This window comes from Lepidochelys olivacea (assembly GCF_965140295.1).
Source record: "Lepidochelys olivacea isolate rLepOli2 genome assembly, chromosome: 8".
NCBI lineage: Eukaryota > Metazoa > Chordata > Testudines > Cheloniidae > Lepidochelys > Lepidochelys olivacea.
The window spans coordinates 84,820,866-84,839,685 of NC_140418.1; the positions used below are offsets into that span (position 1 = coordinate 84,820,866).

The 18,820-nt window shown below is 45.1% G+C and overlaps 1 protein-coding gene and 1 long non-coding RNA gene across 3 annotated transcripts in view; one reads left to right on the forward strand and one right to left on the reverse strand.

The window, feature by feature from the left end:
- The first annotated feature begins 233 nt into the window (after nucleotides 1-233).
- The window catches only part of SLC44A5 (solute carrier family 44 member 5), a 184,956-nt gene continuing 166,369 nt past the window's right edge, over nucleotides 234-18,820 (forward strand). For both annotated transcript variants that reach the window (XM_084637904.1, XM_084637902.1), the window contains exon 1: nucleotides 234-386. In XM_084637904.1, coding sequence (XP_084494030.1) covers nucleotides 350-386 — 37 coding nt within the window. In that variant the 5' untranslated portion in view covers nucleotides 234-349. The remainder of the gene's footprint in view (nucleotides 387-18,820) is intronic.
- Nucleotides 11,557-18,820, reverse strand: part of LOC311525606 — an 80,665-nt gene continuing 73,401 nt past the window's right edge. Inside the window, exon 3 of the long non-coding RNA XR_014712822.1 lies at nucleotides 11,557-11,716. This is a non-coding gene — a long non-coding RNA (uncharacterized lncRNA). The remainder of the gene's footprint in view (nucleotides 11,717-18,820) is intronic.

Below are 18,820 nucleotides of genomic sequence, written 5' to 3' on the forward strand. Positions count from 1 at the left end.
CGCGCGCTGCAGGAGGTGTCACACGCAGCCCCCCCCCGCCCCCCCCGCCTTTGGAAGGCCAGCCCGGGTTGGCTCCCTCGGAGCATACACAGCTCCCCCGGCTCCCTTGCGCCTGCCTGCCGCTGCCGAGACGCCGCCCCCGCGGATTCGGCGCAGTGGCTGCTTGGCGCCCAGACGGGACCAGAGGGGTCAGCGTCGGGCGCAGGAGCTGGGACACGAGCGGCGGCGGCGGCGGCAGCAGAGCGGAGCCCAGCGCCAGGCTGCCCGGCCGCCGCTGCCTCCCATGCCATCGCAGCAACAAAGAGCGCGCTGAGGAGCCGGGAAGAGGCGCGGAGGGCAGCGGGCGAAGATGGCCAGGAAGGGGGGAGCCTCCGCCTCTCCCTGCGGTAAGCAACCCCCCGCTCCCCCGCCGGGAAAGGGGCGCCGGGCTCAGCGGGCGCTCGGAGCATGGGGATGGGGCGAGCCGGAGCCGCCGTCTGGCCTGTTTACATCGCGGCTCCAGCAAGTGAACAGCCGCCGCCGACGCCGCAAGAGTTTGTTTCCCTCGGCAGCTCCCGGGGGCTGGGCCCCCTCGGCGCCCCCCGCCCGCAGCGAAGGGGCTGGGGCTCTCCTGCCTGCCCCTGGCGCGGGGAGGCAAGGGGCTTGGGAGCAGCTCCCTCCCCGCGGCTGGGGGGGAGGGGGGGGCTTGTTGCAGCCTCCTCGGGGAGGTGGGAAAGTTGGGGCTCGGTGGGCGCAGGGCTGCGGGCGAGCGGGGGCCAGAACTCTTCGGAAAGCCGCCTCTGCTCCCCGGGGCCGGAGCAGGTGCATCGCCGGCTCTGGGGGGTTTGTCTGGGGCGCAGCGGTCCGAGCGTCTGCTGCAGGGAGCTGGGCAGGGGCAGGTGGCCTGGGGCAGGGGCAGATGCCCTCGGGCGGCGGTGCAGGGTGCTCAGTTTAGGGGGGATCCAGAGCCCGGGATTGGGCGGCGGGGGAGGGGGTTGGCTTTGGGGCAGGTGGTGTGCTGGGGAGGGGAGCACGGGGCTGCGGCTGGAGCATTGGATTCGGGTTGGAGTGGTGGGCGCGTGTGGACAATATTTTGGAGCTGGGGGTGCGGGGTTGTGCACACAGGGTAGGGGTGAGGGGGGTGCGATTCGGGGTGCAGAGGTCGGAGGATTCCGGGGGTGCGGATACAGGGCGCTGGCACTGGGCGGCTTCGCAGTGGTCTGATTTGGGGCATAGGGGAGTTCTGGACAGGAGGATGCTGTGGTTGGGGGTGCAGAGCCTGGAGCCGGTGTACTGGGACTCAGCGAGCCGCTTGTCTCCTTGCCCGAGTCCTGCCAGCCGAAACGTCGCTTCCTCCAGCAGAAGGTCACCGGGGGGCACAACTTTATCTCCGTGCCTGAGCGCTGCTTTAATTGCTCCTGAGTAGCTAATTCATTTGCGGCAGAAGAGAAGGTTTAGCAGGCTCCTTAATCTCTTTAAAGGCGTCTCCATAAAACCAAGTGCAGTTTTCCTGTTCCAATTATGCATGAGATTTCCATGGCAAGATATTTCCCTCTTTAATCTGCAGAATGAGCAGAAGCCTCTTAGAAACAAGCCTCCTTTTCTCTGCATCCCAGCAGGCTGGTCATACTCAGAGATCATTTACAGAAGGGACATACATGGAAAATAAAACTCTTGCTTTGGTGTAACATGCATATTGTGTGACATGGCTATAACTCAGAAAACCCAATTTTATGATTTACCTTTGTGGACTAAAACTTTATAACTATATCTGTTTAATCAAAAATTGACAATTTGAGTTATTTACACTGAGGCCCTGAAGGACCACAGCTGGTTATTTTTCCTTCAGGGAAGTGAATGGTAGCCTGAACAAGCACCTGATCCATTAGTGCTTCCCCAGTAGTGGGTGTTTTGCCTGAGAAAGGTTTGCAGGATGAGTCTAAGCAAACCAAGGAATTCTTTGCAGAAAGGGTGATATAAACAAACCTCTCAGGGGGGAAATCCTCACCAGAAATCATAGAACGTCGGGGAAGAAATTTATGTTTCCAAAATATTGACTAATACCGCTGAAGTTATTTAACTCCCCATAGAGCCTGATCCAGAGAAGTCAATAGTTTTGCAGTTAACTTCAGTGGTAATAGTCTCCAATGCATAGAAAAGCAGATAGAACACTCATCTGAAGGATCACAGAAACAGAGTATTTAGATGTGGGAAAACAGCTGGTAGATAGAATTCATACTCCTGTAAGTGCAGCATATAATTCCCTCGCTTGTAATCAGGAAAGCTCTGCTTTGAAAATAAATGGAAAGAAGACTTGGAAACTGTATTGTGTTATCACACAACATTGTTTCAGCTTCATTTTAAAAACATGTTACTTTGGAACATCTGCAGTCCTTTAGCATGATACTACTACCTGTATTTATATGGAAAAATGCATTTGGAAAAATGTCTTGTATTTCAACTTGTAATTTTTCAGAACTACAAATTGAAATATAATAACGAGAATATTTGTTGTTTTAGCAATTTCACGTTCATCATCATTTTTTCTTTTTTTATCTCTCTGTTTGCATGTGCTTATTTTCTTAGAGGTACTATGAAGCATGTGCCTCCTAAGGAGTCATCAGAAATAATTACTTTAAACTTATAGGGTATGTCTACATTACGGAATAAGGTCGAATTTAAAGAAGTCGTTTTTTTAGAAATCGGTTTTATATATTCGAGTGTGTGTCCCCCCACAGAAAATGCTCTAAGTGCATTAAGTGCATTGACTCGGCGAAGTGCTTCCACAGTACCGAGGCTAGAGTCGACTTCCGGAGCGTTGCACTGTGGATAGCTATTCCACAGTTCCCACAGTCTCCGCTGCCAATTGGAATTCTGGGTTGAGATCCGGTTGAGATCCCAATGCCTGATGGGGCTAAAACATTGTCGCGGGTGGTTCTGGGTACATATCGTCAGGCCCCCCTTCCCTCCCTCCCTCCCTCTGTGAAAGCAAGGGCAGACAATCATTTCGCGCCTTTTTTCCTGAGTTACCTGTGCAGATGCCATACCACGGCAAGCATGGAGCCCGCTCAGGTAACCGTCACCCTATGTCTCCTGGGTGCTGGCAGACGCGGTACGGCATTGCTACACAGTAGCAGCAACCCATTGCCTTGTGGCAGCTGATGGTGCAATACGACTGGTAGCCGTCCTCGTCTTGTCCGAGGTGCTCCTGGCCACGTCGGCTGGGAGCGCCTGGGCAGACATTGGCGCAGGGACTAAATTTGGAGTGACTTGACCAGGTCATTCTCTTTAGTCCTGCAGTCAGTCCTATTGAACCGTCTTATGGTGAGCAGGCAGGAAATACGGATTGCTAGCAGTCGTACTGTACCATCTTCTGCCGGGCAGGCAAGAGATGAGGATGGCTAGCAGTCCTACTGCACCATCTTCTGCTGAGCAGCCATGAGATGTGGATAGCATGCAGTCCTTCTGCACCGTCTGCTGCCAGCCAAAGATGTAAAAGATAGATGGAGTGGATCAAAACAAGAAATAGACCAGTTTTGTTTTGTACTCATTTGCCTCCTCCCCCGTCTAGGGGACTCATTCTTCTAGGTCACACTGCAGTCACTTACAGAGAAGGTGCAGCGAAGTAAATCTAGCTATGTATCAATCAGAGGCCAGGCTAACCTCCTTGTTCCAATAAGAACAATAACTTAGGTGCACCATTTCTTATTGGAACCCTCCGTGAAGTCCTGCCTGAAATACTCCTTGATGTAAAGCCACCCCCTTTGTTGATTTTAGCTCCCTGAAGCCAACCCTGTAAGCCGTGTCGTCAGTCGCCCCTCCCTCCGTCAGAGCAATGGCAGATAATCGTTCCGTGCCTTTTTTCTGTTCGGACGCCATACCAAGGCAAGCATGGAGGCCGCTCAGCTCACTTTGGCAATTAGGAGCACATTAAACACCACACGCATTATCCAGCAGTATATGCAGCACCAGAACCTGACAAAGCGATACCGGGCGAGGAGGCGACGTCAGCGCGGTCACGTGAGTGATCAGGACATGGACACAGATTTCTCTGAAAGCATGGGTCCTGCCAATGCATGTATCATGGTGCTAATGGGGCAGGTTCATGCTGTGGAACGCCAATTCTGGGCTCGGGAAACAAGCACAGACTGGTGGGACCGCATAGTGTTGCAGGTCTGGGACATTTCCCAGTGGCTGCGAAACTTTCGCATGCGTAAGGGCACTTTCATGGAACTTTGTGACTTGCTTTCCCCTGCCCTGAGGCACATGAATACCAAGATGAGAGCAGCCCTCACAGTTGAGAAGCGAGTGGTGATAGCCCTGTGGAAGCTTGCAACGCCAGACAGCTACCAGTCAGTTGGGAATCAATTTGGAGTGAGCAAATCTACTGTGGGGGCTGCTGTGATGCAAGTAGCCCACGCAATCAAAGATCTGCTGATATCAAGGGTAGTGACCCTAGGAAATGTGCAGGTCATAGTGGATGGCTTTGCTGCAATGGGATTCCCTAACTGTGGTGGGGCCATAGACGGAACCCATATCCCTATCTTGGCACCGGAGCACCAAGCCGCCAAGTACATAAACCGCAAGGGGTACTTTTCAGTAGTGCTGCAAGCTCTGGTGGATCACAAGGGACGTTTCACCAACATCAACATGGGATGGCCGGGAAAGGTACATGACGCTCACATCTTCAGGAACTCTGGTCTGTTTCAAAAGCTGCAGGAAGGGACTTTATTCCCAGACCAGAAAATAACTGTTGGGGATGTTGAAATGCCTATATGTATCCTTGGGGACCCAGCCTACCCCTTAATGCCATGGCTCATGAAGCCATACACAGGGAGCCTGGACAGTAGTCAGGAGCTGTTCAACCACAGGCTTAGCAAGTGCAGAATGGTGGTAGAATGTGCATTTGGATGTTTAAAGGCGCGCTGGCGCAGTTTACTGACTCGCTTAGACCTCAGCGAAACCAGTATTCCCACTGTTATTACTGCTTGCTGTGTGCTCCACAATATCTGTGAGAGTAAGGGGGAGATGTTTATGGCGGGGTGGGAGGTTGAGGCAAGTCGCCTGGCTGCTGGTTACGTGCAGCCAGACACCAGGGCGGTTAGAAGAGCACAGGAGGGCGCGGTACGCATCAGAGAAGCTTTGAAAACCAGTTTCATGACTGGCCAGGCTACGGTGTGAAAGTTCTGTTTGTTTCTCCTTGATGAAACCCCCCGCCCCTTGGTTCACTCTACTTCCCTGTAAGCTAATCACCCGCCCCTCCTCCCTTCGATCACCGCTTGCAGAGGCAATAAAGTCATTGTTGCTTCATGTTCATGCATTCTTTATTCATTCATCACACAAATAGGGGGATGACTACCAAGGTAGCCCAGGAGGGGTGGTGGAGGAGGGAAGGAAAATGCCATACAGCACTTTAAAAGTTTACAACTTTAAAATTTATTGAATGCCAGCCTTCTTTTTTTGGGGCAATCCTCTGTGGCGGAGTGGCTGGTTGGCCGGTGGCCCCCCCACCGCGTTCTTGGGTGTCTGGGTGTGGAGGCTATGGAACTTGGGGAGGAGGGCGATTGGTTACACAGGGGCTGTAGTGGCAGTCTGTGCTGCAGCTGCCTTTGCTGCAGCTCAACCATACACTGGAGCATACTGGTTTGGTCCTCCAGCAGCCTCAGCAGTGAATCCTGCCTCCTCTCATCACGCTGCCACCACATTTGAGCTTCAGCCCTGTCTTCGGCCCGCCACCTCTCCTCCCGGTCATTTTGTGCTTTCCTGCACTCTGACATTATTTGCCTCTACGCATTCATCTGTGCTCTGTCAGTGTGGGAGGACAGCATGAGCTCGGAGAACATTTCATCTCGAGTGCGTTTTTTTTTTCTTCCTAAGCTTCACTAGCCTCGGGGAAGGAGAAGATCCTGTGATCATTGAAACACATGCAGCTGGTGGAGAAAAAAAAAGGGACAGCGATATTTAAAAAGACACATTTTATAAAACAGTGGCTACACTCTTTCAGGGTAAACCTTGCTGTTAACATTACATACATAGCACATGTGCTTTCGTTACAAGGTCGCATTTTGCCTCCCCCCACCGCGTGGCTACCCCCTCAACCGTCCCCCCTCCCTGTGGCTAACAGCGGGGAACATTTCTGTTTAGCCACAGGCAAACAGCCCAGCAGGAATGGGCTCCTCTGAGTGTCCCCTGAAGAAAAGCACTCTATTTCAACCAGGTGACCATGAATGATATCTCACTCTCCTGAGGATAACACAGAGAGATAAAGAACGGATGTTGTTTGAAAGCCAGCAAACATACACTGCAATGCTTTGTTGTACAATGATTCCCGAGTACGTGTTACTGGCCTGGAGTGGTAAAGTGTCCTACCATGAAGGACGCAATAAGGCTGCCCTCCCCAGAAACCTTTTGCAAAGGCTTTGGGAGTACATCCAGGAGAGCCGCGAATGCCAGGGCAAAGTAATCCTTTCACATGCTTGCTTTTAAACCATGTATAGTATTTTCAAAGGTACACTCACCGGAGGTCCCTTCTCCGCCTGCTGGGTCCAGGAGGCAGCCTTGGGTGGTTTCGGGGGGGGGGGGGGTACTGGCTCCAGGTCCAGGGTGAGAAACAGTTCCTGGCTGTCGGGAAAACCGGTTTCTCCGCTTGCTTGCTGTGAGCTGTCTACAACCTCATCATCATCATCATCTTCTTCGTCCCCAAAACCTGCTTCCGTATCGCCTCCATCTCCGTTGAAGGAGTCAAACAACACGGCTGGGGTAGTGGTGGCTGAACCCCCTAAAATGGCATGCAGCTCATCATAGAAGCAGCATGTTTGGGGCTCTGACCCGGAGCGGCCGTTCGCCTCTCTAATTTTCTGGTAGGCTTGCCTCAGCTCTTTCAGTTTCACGCGGCACTGCTTTGGGTCCCTGTTATGGCCTCTGTCCTTCATGCCCTGGGAGATTTTGACAAAGGTTTTGGCATTTCGAAAACTAGAACGGAGTTCTGATAGCACGGATTCCTCTCCCCATACAGCGATCAGATCCCGTACCTCCCGTTCAGTCCATGCTGGAGCTCTTTTGCGATTCTGGGACTCCATCATGGTCACCTCTGCTGATGAGCTCTGCATGGTCACCTGCAGCTTGCCACGCTGGCCAAACAGGAAATGAGATTCACAAGTTCGCGGTTCTTTTCCTGTCTACCTGGCCATCTGAGTTGAGAGTGCATCTGAGTTGAGAGTGCTGTCCAGAGCGGTCACAATGGAGCACTCTGGGATAGCTCCCGGAAGCCAATACCGTCGAATTGTGTCCACAGTACCCCAAATTCGAGCCAGCAAAGCCGATTTAAGCGCTAATCCACTTGTCAGGGGTGGAGTAAGGAAATCGATTTTAAGAGCCCTTTAAGTCGAAATAAAGGGCTTCATCGTGTGGATGGGTGCAGGTTTACATTGATTTAATGCTGCTAAATTTGACCTAAAGTCCTAGTGTAGACCAGGGCATAGTGAAGCAAAGCAAGTTTGAATTAATCTTTCTACCTTACTGGCCTTATACTATGAAATAGTGCAAAACCTTCTAAATTCAGGATCTGCAACACTGTATTCTTCTACATGAAATTGCTATAATAGTCACTCACCATCTCAATTGTTTTTTCTGACTCTGCTAATAGTTGGGTATTTACCTGCCCATTAATATTTTTTTTGAAGGATTAGGTGCCCTTAGCCTCTCTTCTTGGAACCCTACTTCACCAGACCACTGTTGGTTTTATTATTTTATAAATGACAGAGGCAAACCTTTCTCAAAAGCTTAAATCCATTGACTTCTGGCATCAATTGAATGCCTTAAAAGAGATATCTTAAGTCAGATTCCTGGCTGACAGCAGACTGTAGGCTCCCTGGACAGCTTATTAGCTGTCTCCTTCTCCCTCTGAGCTAACACGTTCTCTAACTGATGATGGGTTACTAGATTTGGAATGGCTGATGGAAAGCCAAGATACTGGACAGTGTCTGGATGGCTATTGGAGTGAACATAGCTTGATAAAAGGCTTTAGTAAACATGCAGACTTTTTTTTGGGTGGGATTCGGGTCATCCTCTTCTAAAAAATACAGTACATCTTTTTAGCCATATTGTTTCTCTACATGCACATGAAGGGACTATAAGATCATCCTTGGAAGCAAGCTGCTTATTAGCTTTCTAAATCCAGGTAATAGGATTCATTCTTCCCTAGAAGAGCTGTAAGCTTGCGACAGAGAAATGTGGTTTCTTGCCCCCAGAATGGAGAAAATAGGAATGGTTTATCAAGAACAGTGATGCTGACTTTATCAAGGCTCTCTCTCCAGCAGAGATTTTTTTCAGTGTGAAAGGGAAATACCTGTTCCCTCAGGAAAAAAAATAAAAATCTTTCAGTTGCTATCTTCCAGTGGAAAGATATCAAGATGAAATGGAATACAATTTTTCCATGTGTAAAACAGCAATTACCTGCCTGCGGGGCCCCTTCCCCCCATACTTTGGTCTGGTGTTGGATCATCTCATAGAGAAGATTGCCACTGAAAGTGGAAAACAAAGAAATTCCTGAACACTTGCTTTCCCATCATAGCTTAATACTGAGTTTTTAAAAAACAAAACAATGAGAGAGCTTTTATTTTTATAATAAATCACTCACATCTGTCACTTGACTAATTCTTGTTCTTGTTGAAACCAATGGCAGAACTCCCATTGACCTCAGTGGTGCAGGATTAGGCCATTAGCAATGCCAAAATTATGTGTTTGTGCCGTCACAGTTATTTCCATAGTAACTAATAGTGAAATAAACCTTGGATTGTAACATCACTGAAGAAATGGTCTGGGGGAGGAGGATACAGAATTTAAAAAATCTTGTTTCAGACAATATTTTCGTAAGTAGCATTGATGAGAGGAGATACATACACACACACATATATATATATATATAAGGGCCAATCTTTATTATTTTCAATTCACCTTGAGTTAGTACTCCCTTTTCTTTTTTTTTTACATCTGCAAATGGCAGGGAGCAAGTCCTCTGAGGCAGTGACTGTTGTCTTTGTTATTTGTTTGTAGCCTAGCTCAACGTGTTCTTGATTGAGGTTCTTAGGTACAATCATAATGCAAATAAATATTAATAATAATTTAGATTGGTTAGATATGTAAAATCTGCTTGTTTCTCTAAATCAGTCACCTAAATTGCACTTTCAAAGTGCCTGTGCAGTTGTGTCTCAGAAACTGCAGGTGCAAAACGAGACACCACTATTTAAAAATATGCATCAAAATTACGGTTCAATAAACATCACCCTGTAGAATCTTACCTCTTAGATCAGGGGTGGGCAAACTTTTTGGCCCGAGGGCCACATCGGAGTTGCAAAACTATATGGAGGGCTGGGTAGGGAAGGCTGTGTCTCCCCAAACAGCCTGGCCCCCGCCCCCATCTGTCCCCTCCCACTTCCCGCCCCCTGACTGCCCCCCTCAGAATCCCTGACCCATCCAACCCCCCCCACTCCTTGTCCCCTGACCTCCCTCCTGGGACCCCCACCCCTAACTGCCCCCCAGGACCCCACCCCCATCCAACCTCTCCTTCTCCCTGTACCCTGACTGCCCCTACCCCTATCCACACCCCCGACCCCTCACAGGCCCCTTGGGACTCCCACGCCTATACAACCACCCCCTGTCCCCTGACCACCACCCCCCAAAACCTCCACCCCATCCAACTGCCCCCTGCTCCCTGTCCCCTGACGGCCCCCCCCCAGGACCCCTTGCTCCCCGCCCACTTACCATGCCGGAGCCAGCCACGCTGCTGCACTGCCCGGCAAGAGCAGCAGCCCAGAGCGTTGGCAGTGTGGCGCGCTGAGGCTGCAGGGGATGGGGGGGAGCGGGGGAGGGGCTGGGGGCTAGCCTCCCTGGCCGGGAGCTCAGGGGCCGGGCAGGATGGTCCCGCGGGCCGGATGTGGCCCGTGGGCCGTAGTGTGCCCACCTCTGTCTTAGATCATCTAGTCCATTTCCCTGCCAATGTTAAAGTGATCCTATTGTACATTTACTAATCTTTCCCTTGGTTTTAGAGTTCCAAAGACTAATAGACATCACTATCGTTACTTTTTCTTGAGAGTCAGACTACATATTCTCTTAAATTTCATCCCATTACTAGTAATACCTATGTACTAAAACAATTCTTCTCCCTTTGTGGTATTTACACTTCAACAGGCAGGTGGCAGGCACTTCAGGGCTGAATCTCCCATCATCTCTTAATTCATTGGCCAAATTCAGATATGATATAAGTGAGCACAATTCCACTAACTTCAATGGATTTGAACCTTATAAATTATCTAAATTTGGTCCATTTTATCTAGGGCTTCCACTATGTATGGTATGTCAGATAAATCAATATCTCTTTGGACACCACTGCAGTACATAAGTACAAAGAGTTCAGGTATGACTGAATTTTTCTGATTTGTATTGACTTAATAGAGGTTATTCACCGTGGAATAAACTTGGGAGGTGGGAGAAGAGAATTCAAAAGGTAGCAACTTACTTTGTGTACTGTTGTTTAATTAGTTTTTTATTGCAGATATTTCTTTTTGAATAAGAACTTTCTCCCTTAGTACCTCACTTCATATTCTGTTTGATGCTTTGGTGAAGTCTTGATCCTGCATGTGTTAACATTTCTTTCTCTTACTATTGAAATGAATTTAGGCATTTAAACTTCACTGTAGGATCAAACAGGGGGAGCATATGGCTTTTGAGGACACAAACATTTGTTCAAACTGTCATTTATTTTATCATTAATAACAGTAGCAAGGAAAATTATGAAAAAAACACATGAAAGGTAACTAGATCCAAGACTTAATGTAACTTTTTATTGTTTTTCCCCACTATGAAATTCTATGTTGAAGAATCTAAAGCTTGGTCTACATGGGGGGAGGGGCGGGGAGATGGATCTAAGATACGCAACTTCAGCTATGAGAATAGCGTAGCTGAAGTCAATGTATCTTAGATCGACTTAGAATCACTTACTTCGTGTCCTCGCTGCGCGGGATCAATGACTGCCACTCCCCCGTCGACTCCGCTTCTGCCTCTCGCCCTGGTGGCATTCTGGAGTCGACAGCAGAGCGGGGATCGATTTATTGCATCTACACTAGATGCGATAGATCGATCACTACCCGCCGATCCGGCAGGTAGTGTAGATGTGGCTTACATGTTATTTTAGCATAATTATTTTTGGGTAGGAACATGAAAACATTATGTAATAAATACAATCATATTAAATAATTATTTGGTATCTTTGCTTATGTGTTACAAACTTTATTCATTGTATGAGGTAATTATAAGCAACCATTTAAAGCTATATACACATATATATTTGCAAATCCATTTAATACTAAAATGTCTGATCTGAGTACCATCTAGTGAGACTTACATTTATAGTAATCATTCAAAGAAGAGGAAATAAGTTGCAGACTTTAAGTGCCTTATTTTCAGCTATAACTTGTGTTTCAGAGAAATTAGGAAAGATAACTTTACATTTGTACATAGCTGCTTCCTCTTGGAATCTTTCAAGAGAGAAATAACCACATGGCAAATGCTGTTAAATTTAGTGGACTGAAATATTTTGATGATTCTTGGCAGAGAAATACTCCCGAAACCAAATCCTCATCTGGTGTAAATCAGAGTAGCTTCATTGAAGTTTTGCCTCCAGGTCTTCATACATGTTGTGAGCAGCTAATATCCAGAGATGTGTCTGTCTTTTCCTGCACTTGAAGTAACGTCGAAAGAAAGATTAAAAAGCAATCCAAGGAAAAATTATCGCTAGGCTGCATCGTTAGCAGACATGGCATTACTGTAACATAATATTTTAAAAAGGAGTACTTGTGGCACCTTAGAGATTATCAAATTTATTTGAGCATAAGCTTTTGTGAGCTACAGCTCACTTCATCGAATGCATTCAGTGGAAAATATAGTGTGGAGAGTTATATACACAGAGAAGCAAATACTCACCAGCAACCACACAACAGAACCACTAACCCAGGAACCTATCCTTGCAACAAAGCCCGTTGCCAACTGTGTCCACATATCTATTCAGGGGACACCATCATAGGGCCTAATCACATCAGCCACACTATCAGAGGCTCATTCACCTGCACATCTACCAATGTGATCTATGCCATCATGTGCCAGCAATGCCCCTCTGCCATGTACATTGGTCAAACTGGACAGTCTCTATGTAAAAGAATAAATGGACACAAATCAGACGTCAAGAATTAAACATTCAAAAACCAGTTGGAGAACACTTCAATCTCTCTGGTCACTCAATTACAGACCTAAAAGTTGCAATTCTTCAACAAAAAACTTCGAAAACAGACTCCAACGAGAGACTGCTGAATTGGAATTAATTTGCAAACTGGATACAATTAACTTAGGCTTGAATAGAGACTGGGAGTGGATGGGTCATTACACAAAGTAAAACTATTTCCCCATGTTTATTCCCCCCCTCTACCCCGCACTGTTCCTCAGATGTTCTTGTCAACTGCTGGAACTGGCCCACCTTGATTCACTGCAAAAGGTTCCCCCCCTCCCCCGCCCCGCTCTCCTGCTGGTAGTAGCTCACCTTAAGTGATCACTCTCGTTACAGTGTGTATGGTAACACCCATTGTTTCATGTTCTCTATGTATATAAATCTCCCCACTGTATTTTCCACTGACTGCATCCGATGAAGTGAGCTGTAGCTCACGAAAGCTTATGCTCTAATAAATTTGTTAGTCTCTAAGGTGCCACAAGTACTCCTTTTCTTTTTGCGAATACAGACTAACTAACATGGCTGCTACTCTGAAACCTGTCATAATATTTAAAACAGACTGCTCACTAATTCTTAACAGGGGAACTTTTCTATACAGTCCTGCTAATTCTCATTAGCCAATATTGTTTATGAAATGCCCAGGAAATGCCATTTTGGTTGCAGAGTCAGGTAGTAAGGTCAGAACTGTGCTACTGTTGGACCTGGTCTTACTCCCATTGAAGCCAATGACAAAACTCCCATTGATTAAAATGGGACCAGATTAGATCCATATTTCTCTCTTTTTGGGAGGGAAGATCATAAAGAAGGATTTTTGGTGAGTTTTTGATTTAACACCATAGAGTTGGTTTCAACAGTAATGAGAAAATACTTTTTTGTTTTTGTTTGTGTCCTGTGCAATCTTAGTTCAGTTCGCGACAATTTTGTTAACGTTTTCAGATTCCATAACTTTAAAACTTTTCTGAATTTTACCAAGTCTGTCGATACCCTGGGATGAGTCATGCTATGTGACACTTCAGGAAGATAGTTATGTTTGGGAAATTGCAGGGAGGGAATAGAAAATTGGACTCCTAGTATGGTATCATCAACTATTGAGCAGCTACTGCTACTCTGTAATGCTTTTGATAAATGGCTAGGGGCTTACTCATCTTAATTCAGTGGGGAGGGGGGAAGGATAGGGGAAAGGAGGTATATGTTGACATTTGTATGTCCACCTTGTTCAAAAGCATTACAATTTACATCAAAGTTCTGTTATTTTTTGGAGAAAAAATGTTCTGTTCCTAGCTGACCATGTGTTTTTTATTATATACATTATCCATGTCTCTCTATGAATTCAACAATTAACCTGATCTATGCCTCTAAATGAGAGAGTTGTAGACAGTGAAAGTTCTCACAATAGGAGGAAATATGGCTACAAAATTAATACAGAAAAGTGGGAGAATACATGAAAGGAGTAATAACAGTTTAACACATGCCTAGGCAGTATCGTGAATTAGTGTACTAGACTTTCACCTCTGTGATGAAACTTTGGACAGTCACAAATGAAACTCTGATTTCCGATTGCAATTTTGCCTATTTAAGAAATAAACCCACAACAAAGTTGTGATATCTGCTCAGGAGAGTTTCTAGACTGGATTTATGGTGGTGTTGCAGTGCAGGTCATAATTAAGGTGCATATGGCAGAGCTATGCAGGGACCCTCACACAGCACCTGCCCACACAATACATGGCTCTAGCTGGAAGTTACTATCATTTCAGCTTCATAAGCATTAAATAAACTCTCACATTGGGAAAAAAAATCACAAGGCCATAAATTATATCGGATGTGGGTTTGCTGATCCTTAAAATTAACATGAGTAAGATCCCTATCTGCTATAAGTATGAGAAATGCTTAATCTCAGAACAGGATTAGGCCCTAGATTAGGAGACTGACCCCCTAATTAAAACCAATTAACTATTAGCTGGCTGCAAATTCTGAGAGTGCTCATTAATTTTCTTGTGCCATGACTGTGTATCTGACAAATCTATTACTTAGACTATGGAAATTCTACCCTTAGTTTGTTTTCTTGTGCTTATGTATTCCAAAGTATAGAAGTATGTAGCATCATTCACTGGATAATCTACATTGTCTAGAAAGATTTAAGAATTAAATACCAGTTTTTCATGTTTTGTGTTACAGTTTTGTGGCTCAAATTTGCACCCCTTACAGTCAATAGGGAATTGTGTCAGAAGCTTCAGTGAGAGCAGGATTAGGCCCTCGATTATCCTATTTTTTCCTCACATGAGTTAAATTAAATGATAGTATTGAAAAAGACAAAATTAAAGAGACAAATCCCTCACAGAACTGTGTGAGATTAGACAGAATGGATTGCAATTGCTTTTTAGAGAGATTAGTCTATTGTGTAAATATGTATTTCAGGACTGTTAAAAGAATGGATTATGTAAATATATATTTAAGGACTTTAAAAATCCATCATATTGACAGAGCCTACTATAATAGGGTATCATGTAAATATGTGTCTAGGGAATTTTAAAGACATGTATTGTTACACTATTGTGAATATATGTATTTAGGATTTTTATTTTTTAAAAACACAGATTATTTACCCAACAGAACATAGAAACTTTTTCAAAGGCAATATTGTTTATCATGTAAATGCATAGTGAGGGCAATTTTTGAAACTTTGGTTACTTGATAACTGTAACCTTTTTAGTCTATTGGGCAATTGCGATATTTCAGGAATTTTTGTGTCACTGTCAGTGGTATTTTCATGGCCTTTATGGATACTCATTATGGCCCTGACCTTGTAAATGGTTAAACACGTTGATAACTTTACTCACATGAATTTTCCCATAAACTTCAATGAGACAACATCCCTGAGTAAAGCTATGCATGTATGTAAGTGTTTGTAAGATCCGGGTTCAAAAGAGTTCTTGATATGGTACAAATAATAGCCTAAATAACTTATTTGCCACATCAGACAGCAAACCTCTTAAGGCCAAATCCTGTTAGCTTTATTTATGACAGCAAGTTTGCTCATCTTGTTCACACAGATATCCCAGCTGAAGTCAGTGTGACATCTGATGGACCAAATCTTAAGAAGCACTAAGTATTGGATTAGGTCCCATGTAAGTAAGGAAAAAGGATTTGGCTCATATTGCAGAACTTATAATGAGCCCAAATGGATGTTTTGTTTTATTTACTATTGTTTCTTGAGCCAAATTTCTTATGCTAAATTTCAGCCCAGATAAGTCATAAAAATTCTATGTGAAAACAACTTGGGGCTGATTCTGCCACCTTTGCTCAGACTGAGTAGTGAGCACTTTACAAGCAGTCCCAATGGGGCCATTCACAGAGTAAAGCTACTACCCAAACTGAAAAAGGGTGGCAGACTCTGAACCCCTGGAAACTTGGAATTCCAAGTGAAAAAGCAGATAAAAACATCATTACAATACACTTGCCTCAAAATACAGGTAATGCACAATTCAGCTGTAGTGGCTTATTTGTTGCTTAGTGATTTGTCTCACCAGAGTAAGCACAACCCCACTGAAAGATCTCCAACAAGAAAAGAGGGTAATGAGCTAGATTACTTTCTGATGGAACAGACTTGTGTCAGAACTTGTTATACTAACATGCAGGTGTTAATACATATTGGGGAGGAAAAATTGAATTCTCCCCTCCAAAATACTATTTAATTGTGATATACTGAAACAACAATCTAATATCTTTACTCCCATTCAGGTCTGATACATAGATTGGAGCAGTTGCTCTCCCTGCACACTCTCCATATCAGTGTGGGTACAGATGATGTCACCACTCTGGAGGAAATTAACAAAATTGCAGCCTAAATGCAGCAGGCTCAGGCCTGCTGCATCTAATAGAACTCCTTGTATGATTAGCTCTTTGTATGGCATGTTTCAGCCTACAGTGGTGGTCTTTCTCTGAGCTGTATCCCTCTGAATTTAAGGGAGTATACAGAAATGTCACCAGAGACATAACTGTAGCAGAGTTATAGTTAGTGCTGTGTTAATAACCCAGTGGATTAATGGCAGTTCTGTCAAGCTTGGTGAATCCTTCCATTTAGCAATAGCTTGATTGTTCTCCCTACACTCTTTTCTTAACCTCCAGCTGATATTTCTCAACAAGACTGTTAAACCATTTATAGATCAACTCCTAGTGAATGAATCAGCATTTTGTTTGTTTGTTTGTTTGCAACAATATGATCACTTTTACTAGTCAAGCCAATACAAGGAAACATACAAACAGATGTAATGACTGCCACTCAGACCAACATGATGATGATGCAGTAGTGTGACTTAGAGCCTGACTGATTACTACTTGGCATGATTTTACTGTCTGCACTGTTGATGTGGCCGTGATGATCCCAGGATATTAGAGGGACAAGGTGAGTGAGGTAATATCTTTCATTGGAAGTTGATGAGCGAGGCAAGCAGAAGAGCTCTGTGTAGCTTGAAAGCTAACCTCTCTCACCAATAGAAGTTGGTCCTATAAAATGTATTACTTCACCCACCTTGTCTCGCTACGATTTTACTGTGGTATACAGCTAGCTGTGGTCAACTCCTAGATCGTACATCGATATCTTTTTGTTTCCTGTTTTCAAAACCAGATACACATTAAAATGTAAAATAAAAAACAGCCCTGCCTCTCACCCTCTCGCACTCATACATGCAGTGTACTTGTGTTGTATATCTTTAGAAGCCTGTTGGAAATCTCAAGACAGATGAGGTGGCTCATTCATACAATGCACAGGGTGAAACTGACAGTGCATGGTATATGCATTTCTTCTATGTGAAACAGGCATTAAAAGAAGAATCACCTTTTTCCAGAATCGGTTTCTCCAGATAGATGTAAGAGTCCTTAGATTTTACTTTTATTTCCTGGGCAGGGAATGAGTCCTCTGAACACTGTTTCTGGATTTGTGCTGGAAATGGCCCACCTTGATTATCATGCACATTGTAGGGAGAGTGGTCACTTTGGATAAGCTATTACCAGCAGCAGAGTGAGTTTGTGTGTGTGTGTTTTGGGGCGGGGGAGGGTGAGAAAACCTGGATTTGTGCTGGAAATGGCCCACCTTGATTTTCATACACATTGTAAGGAGAGTGGTCACTTTGGATAAGCTATTACTAGCAGGAGAGTGAGTTTGTGTGTGTGGTTTTTGGAGGGGGGTGGGGGGGTGAGAAAACCTGGATTTGTGCTGGAAATGGCCCACCTTGATTATCATACACATTGTAAAGAGAGTGGTCACTTTGGATGGGCTATTACCATCAGGAGAGTGAGTTTGTGTGTGTGGGGGCGGAGGGTCAGAAAACCTGGATTTGTGCTGGAAATGGCCCAACTTGATTATCATACACATTGTAAGGAGAGTGATCACTTTAGATAAGCTATTGCCAGCAGGAGAATGGGGTGGGAGGAGGTATTGTTTCATGGTCTCTGTGTATATAATGTCTTTTGCAGTTTCCACAGTGTGCATCCGATGAAGTGAGCTGTAGCTCACGAAAGCTTATGCTCAAATAAATTGGTTAGTCTCTAAGGTGCCACAAGTACTCCTTTTCTTTTTGCGAATACAGACTAACACGGCTGTTACTCTGAAACCTATCTTTTCCTTTTATTTTTTCTTTTGCCCACATCTCATAAGGCGCCACTTAACAGCAATTCTGTTCTAAACAGAAGAGGGCTGGATAGTCGTCTCTTCAAAGTCCATCAGCTCAGCTCTCTGTATGGGGAGGACTGCTAGAGTGAGGTTCTCCCTCTCAGAGCCTGAGCTGCCTGGCTTCAATAGCTTTCCTTGCCCCAGCCAGAGTGAGAAAAAGGGTTAAGCGCTGGACATCAGAACTCTGATTCTGTGGGAAGCAGTGTGTTTTGTTACCACTAGACCACTGGACTGGCTTGCTGCTTAAAAAAAACCAACCACACCACTGAAAGAGAAAAGAGGAAGTGGGGTCATAAATCCTCATACAAATGGAATGCAGTCACTGTGCCATAAGGATGCATCTTCAGTAATAGTCGTGGATTTGTCTCATTTACCTCTTCTGTTATCAGATTTAAATACATGGAAGGCAGTGCTCATGCATTTCTAGGAAGCCAAGGTTTTGAAGCTGGATTTACGTGTGGCTCGGGTCTTGTGTCATGGCTGCACTATTGTCTGCCTTCCACACCTAGCATTGCTAATAGTTTCAAAATGGAAGAGTGCAGTACTCTACTTGGGAAATGGATAAAGCACATTTTTTTCAGACACAGAGAGTGTTTTCTTCTTATCAGTGTCACTACAGATGCAACGTGTTTTCCCACCAAGCTTTTGCAAAGTTTTGCATTGAAGACCTTGTCCTGTGAAGCAGTTGATATGGTTTTAGCCCTAATGTCTTTTCAGTTTTCCTTTGCTGCTTATCTTTTTTGTGTTCTGTTGCAAACATGCATTCTTAGAAATAATAATACGTAGCATTTAGATGCTGTTTTCATGTTTAAACACACTGGCCAGACTCTGATCTTGGTTTCACTGGTGTAAATCTGGAATTACTCTCTTGCATGACTCTAGATTTGCACCAGTCT